The following is a 5,361-nucleotide window of genomic DNA, read 5'->3' on the forward strand; positions in this document are numbered from 1 at the left end:
CAGCCCCTGTGCCCAGCTGTGCCCCCCACACCAATCCCTGCACAGCCCCTGTGCCCAGCTGTGCCCCCCAAACCATTCCTCAGCCACCAGCCAGGAGAAGCCTGTGCCCCAGTTTGCTGCAGCAAAGCCCAGCCAGCCAGGCAGCTCCCAGTGCCTCCAGCCCCCTCTCCAGCTCCAGGCTCAGTGCTGCTCCCAGAGCTTCTCCAGCCCCAGGCTCAGCTCTCTGCCCCAGCTGCTGCCTGCTGGGAGCTCGGGGATCAAAGGGAAACGAGTGGCTTGTGAGCACTGCAGCGCCACATTTAGCAACAGAGAGCCCAAGGAGAAGCAGGGGAGTGATGTTTTCTCTGGCACAAGCTGAAAGGAACCAAGGGCTGCCTCCCCAAGCTGCAGCAGGCTCCTGGAGGGTGCCCCCTGCCATGAGCTGTTCCCCAGCCAGCCCTTCAGCCTTCCTGCCTGGCCAGGCTCACCAGCAGGACCAGGGGAGCTGGCCCTGCCACGAGCGTCCCTCAGCAGCGTCCCACCTCACCTCCTGCCACTGCTGGGGCCATCCCTGAGTGCTGGGGCAGCCCACACCTCCCCTCTGGAATGTGTGCTACTGGAGAGGTGTGCCACAGGGAAAACAGCAACTCCTACCTGCAGACCCAGGGAATCTGAGGAAGCATCGGTGAGGAGGAGGAGAGCAGGGGATCAGAGAGACCCTCCCAAGGTGGATCTGCTCGTGCCACTGCAGGAGGCACAGTCTGCCTTGAGGCTTTTCTTGGCACTGAAAGCAAAGGTGCCCATTCCTCTCCTTCCTGATCCCATTCCCACCTCCCCAGCTGCAGAAAGGGAGAGGGCAGAAGCTTCCAGACCCCTGACACGGGGAGACACCATCGACAGAACAGAAACAGGAGGAAAAGAAGCCAGCTCCAGGAGACGAAGATGAGCTGTCACGATGGAGTGGGGCTGCCACCTTCCCTGGAAAAGGCTCCCAGAGCCCCAGGCCTCCATCCTGCTGGATCAGTCACAGTTTCTTCCTTTGTGTGCTCAGGCATTGGGGGGTCAGGGCTGCCATCACCGCAGGTGCAGGGTGAGAACCACGGTCACAATCACCCCCAGGAACAGGACAAAGGGCAGCCAGGTCTTCACAAACCCCCCTATGCTGCAGGAGGGAAAGGGGGCAAGGTTTAAATGTGAGAAACCAGCAGAGACAAAAGGATGGGAGAACTGGAGAAATCAGAGGGAGACAGATGCCTGACTGTTACCTGCTGCTGGCACTGCCACACACCCCATCCTGGAAATTTGGTGTTAAAAACTGAGGCTCAGTCAGGACCACAATAAATATATCACAAACAACAGGGCTGGAGTCTCCTTCCAGCTTAAATTAAGTGAAAGACAAGGCCATTTCATCCCTGCACAGACAGGAATGGTGACAGGAGGCCACAAAAAATGAAACCCCATTACCACAGGGCTTGTTATCCCAACTGCTGGTGGATTTAACCAAGACAGCTGGAGCTATCCTTGCCCAGGTAAAGCAGCTCTCCCAGGACAGGGAAGACTCCACAGAAGTGGAGCTTCATGAGCCTTTCCTTAAGGAAAGCTCGGGGTTTCCCTCCCCAGTGCAGTGGGAAGCTCCCCAGCAGCTGGAAATCAGACCAGTTTTTATGTAAACAAGACTCAAGAGAGGGGAGGGAAACCAGTAATCCTTGGAGAGAAGCCATCCTGTGACCTTATGTTCTGACCTACCCCAGCCAGAAGACAACACAGAGTGAGATTTGCTTTAGCCAGCATTTCCCAAATTCCAGGCACTCCAGACCAGCAGCCAGAAACAGGGTTTTGGGAGCAGCATCTAGTGCAACCCAGCAAGTACTCCTGCTTCTCCTGCTGAGCACAGGCAGTGGCAGAACCACCCACGGCTTGGGGGGATGTTTCTCCCTTCTCCACGGGCCAGGTGATGCTTCAGAGGGCTCAGGAGAAGGAAAGGGCCCCTTCTGCTGCCGAATGCAGGCTGTCCCTCAGCTCACCTGACGTATCTCCCATAGAGGAGTGTGAAGAAGCACAGTTTCACCATGTTCCAGGAGGTGCTGTTATCATATCTCATCAAGTTTAAGGCCAGAGCCACGTGGGAATGGCAGTTGTCACAGCAAAGGTTGTGCTGGAACACAAAAAGGGATTAGAGCTCCTGTCCCTGAGGTTTCCCAGCCCTGGTGGAGAGCCCCAGGTCTCACCCCTGTGGCAAGGAGCCAAACAGTGGGGAGGGGAGGGATCCCTTCCAGCCCCTGCAGAGATATGGGATGGTTGGGGTTGGATGGGCTTGGAAGGTCCTTGCTCCAACCTGGCCTTGAACACTCCCAGGGATGGGTGTCCAGAGTGTCTCTGGGAATGCCTGGAGCCCCCGGGGGACCCTCCCTCCCTCCTCCCAGGCAGGACAGGAGCTGTACCATGCGGTGCTTGTACTCCTCGGAGGCGTCGTGCACGGCCGTGTCCCACGCGTTGGGACCAGTGGCATAAACCTTGCTGGGATCCAGCTTCCAGTACCTGGGAGGGTGAGAACAGCTTCCTTGGCACGGTTCCACTGCTGCACGTGCCCCAGTGCTTGCTCCTTGGTGGAATCACAGCCTCAAAGGAGCCACGAGGGTCAGCGAGTCCCACTCCTGGCCCTGCACACCCGTAAAGGACTTGGACAAACCCAGGGCCTCTGAAACACACAGAGCCCAGCTCTTGCTGTTATCTTATCACAGGGGCTCTATACTGTGGTCTCCTTATCACAAAAGTTTCACACCTTCTTGGTGTTTCTGGTGGGCAGCTCCTCAGCCTCTTTCTTCTTCACAAAGCAGCCAAGTGACTCCAGTTCCCTTCTCACCACCACCCCACTCTTTTACAGCATCTTCTTCTCACTGCTTACAGCTGTGGCCTGTTAAAGTCAGGCCTGCTCCTAATCTTTGATAATTGGCCCAGCTGCAACTCCTTAGGGGTAAGATTACTTTCTACACTATCTTTATTTGCTTATATTCTATCCCCCTACAAGCTCTGGTACAAGCAGGGGCAGCAGAAAGGCTGCTCAGCACCCCCAGCACCCCAGACAGGAATCACAGAGCTCAGGGGACAGCCCTGAGCTGCTCCTACAGCCCAAAGGAACCCCCCAGCCATTGTGAACACAAAGCTGACCTGGGAGACACAACCCCAGCACTGACAGGATGGAGAGACCTCAGCTCACCAGCACAGCCAGGCAGTGTTTACTCAGAACACTTGTTAACATCATCCTAGAACAGTTTAGCCTTTTCTTTTCCTTTTTTCTAACAAAGGCTCCACACAGCTCTGGTTATTAACACCACCACGTTGCTGTCATGCTGCTAAAACGATTTAATTTAATGTGGTTTCCTGAAAAGCAGAGACACAGCGGCCACCAAGGTGAACGAGGGCAGCTGAGCACCAGGAAAAGCAATGTCACAGCTCGTCTGTCCCCAGGAGCTGCAGGGCAGCTGCTCAGGTTAATACAAACACAGCACTTACTTCACAGGTTTCCCAAATGCCATGTTGTCCTCCTGCAAAAACAAAAGGAGAGCTGTCTCAGGAGGCTGAAGGCAATATTCAGGGCATGGCTGGTGCTGCAGGTCCCACAGGGGGCTGGCTGAGTGATCCAACTGCCCCCACACCAATCCTGGGGGTGCCTGGGTTAGGATTCCCGTGGTTCCCGTACTCCTGCTCCGGGCACATTTACACTGCACACTCAGTGACATCACCCACCTACAAGAGCCTTGTTCCCCTCCCCTTTTTGTTTTTTTTTAAGTGCTAATACATTGTTAACTCTTGGGTGCAAAAGTCCCAGTCTATTAGGAGCATTAATTATCCCAAATTAAAACCCTCTTTACTTTCAGAATCCCCTGGACCCTCAGCAGCTTCAGAGGCCTGGCACACACCTGATGCTGAGCAGCACGACACAAACAGCCACACTGAGGCAGCTGAAGGCACTTCTGCTGCTCAGAATTAAGAGAATTTAACTCCTGAACTCCCAATTTAGAGACAGGAACATGAGATTTTTTTTTCCCCTTCTCCTCACCAAAGCAGCCATTATTTATCAGGCCCCCAGATGAGCTCCAGATGAGCAGCAGCAAGGAGCCCAGACCCTGGGAGGGCCCTGGGGGTGTGATTTGAGCAGGAGCAGGCAGGGGAGGGCAGGGCACGCAGGGGTACTCACGGACACAAAGTAGGGCCCCGCGAAGTCGCGGATGACGCCGGCCGAGGTGCAGATGCCCATGTGGCCAATGATGGGGAACAGCCACCTGCGAGGGACAGGGACACGTCAGGGGACACCTGGCCCTGCTCCCACCACGGCAGCGGGGCCAGGCAAGGGCTGGCAGGGAGCAGAGCACAGCGAGAACACCAAGGAGGCAGGAGGCTGGGAGGGAAAAGCCCACCCCAAAGCACCCCACCCCAAAGCACCCAGCACAGCAGGGCAGGGCAGGCAGGGCAGGGCGAGCCCCAGAGCCACACAAACCCCTCTGTGCAGCCAAGCACAAAGATCAGATCCTGCAGGGACTGCCTGGGCACAAAACCGGACTTTCCACTCCAGCAACCAAAAACCAGGTCGCCCTGCCCACCTTGCCATCAAGCTGCAGCTTTCCACAGCAAGCCAGAGCCAAGCTCTCCAGACAGAGAACAGAGCTCCTGGCTCTAGGAAGGGCACTCCCTCCTCTAAAAGATCCCACTGTTTCACAGACCTTCTCCCTGATGGGACCTTACAGCCCCAGGGAGCAGCACACCAATATCCCAAGCCCCTTCCACCACCAGATCCACATCCCAAACCCGTTCCCTCATCACACCTACATGCCAGCCTCCTCCACCACTGTACTCCAGGTCCCATTCCACCCCTCTCCCACCTGCTCCAGCACCCTCAGCTTTGCTGATCTCCCCGACTCCCCTCTCCTCCCTCCCTGAGGGCCTCAGTGGCTCTGGCAGCTCCCTTCAGCACTCCCTTCAGCTGCGGTTAGGAATGTTAAAAAAGCTCTGGAAAATCCTCCAGGGAAAGGCTGAGGTGAAAATCTTAAGCAATCAAAAAAGAAAAGAGATAAAAAGGATAAAAGAGACGGCAGGAGGGAAGGGCTGGCTCTCCCCGGGCCGTTCCCGATCCCGGCACACCCCACCCCACATCTTGTACCCGACTGGGAGCCCGGCTGGGCAAACATCACCTGACGGGAGCCCGGGGGAAGAGCAGGTGGAAAAACAAGCCTCGCTGCGCCCAGCCAACCCCCACAGCCACAGCTCTCCGCGTTCTCACGCGCGGAGCAGAGCTCCGAGCTCTCCCTGGAGCCTGCCCACGCCTGCCCGGGAAGGCACAGCCGGTCCCGGGGATGCACAGGAACGCACCGAGACTCCCCGGCG

The 5,361-nt window shown here is 56.7% G+C and overlaps 1 protein-coding gene across 1 annotated transcript; it reads right to left on the reverse strand.

Moving 5' to 3' along the window:
• Positions 1-59: 59 nt before the first annotated feature.
• TMEM222 (transmembrane protein 222) lies at positions 60-4,877 on the reverse strand. Its single transcript, XM_005427078.3, has 6 exons — positions 4,807-4,877; positions 4,178-4,262; positions 3,493-3,524; positions 2,421-2,517; positions 2,004-2,134; positions 60-1,141 (listed from the first exon to the last, which is right to left on the reverse strand). Coding segments are annotated over exons 1-6 (435 nt in total). The 5' UTR covers positions 4,809-4,877; the 3' UTR covers positions 60-1,053.
• Between the last annotated feature and the right edge of the window lie 484 nt (positions 4,878-5,361).

This window comes from Geospiza fortis, unplaced genomic scaffold (assembly GCF_000277835.1).
Source record: "Geospiza fortis unplaced genomic scaffold, GeoFor_1.0 scaffold432, whole genome shotgun sequence".
In the NCBI taxonomy this organism is placed as follows: Eukaryota; Metazoa; Chordata; class Aves; order Passeriformes; family Thraupidae; genus Geospiza; species Geospiza fortis.

Coding starts and splice junctions, on each gene's coding strand:
- TMEM222 (XM_005427078.3), bottom strand. Junction 2,135..2,420: donor AGGAGTACAAGCACCGCATG/GTACAGCTCCTG, acceptor TTTGTGTTCCAG/CACAACCTTTGCTGTGACAA. Junction 1,142..2,003: donor CTCTATGGGAGATACGTCAG/GTGAGCTGAGGG, acceptor TCCCTCCTGCAG/CATAGGGGGGTTTGTGAAGA.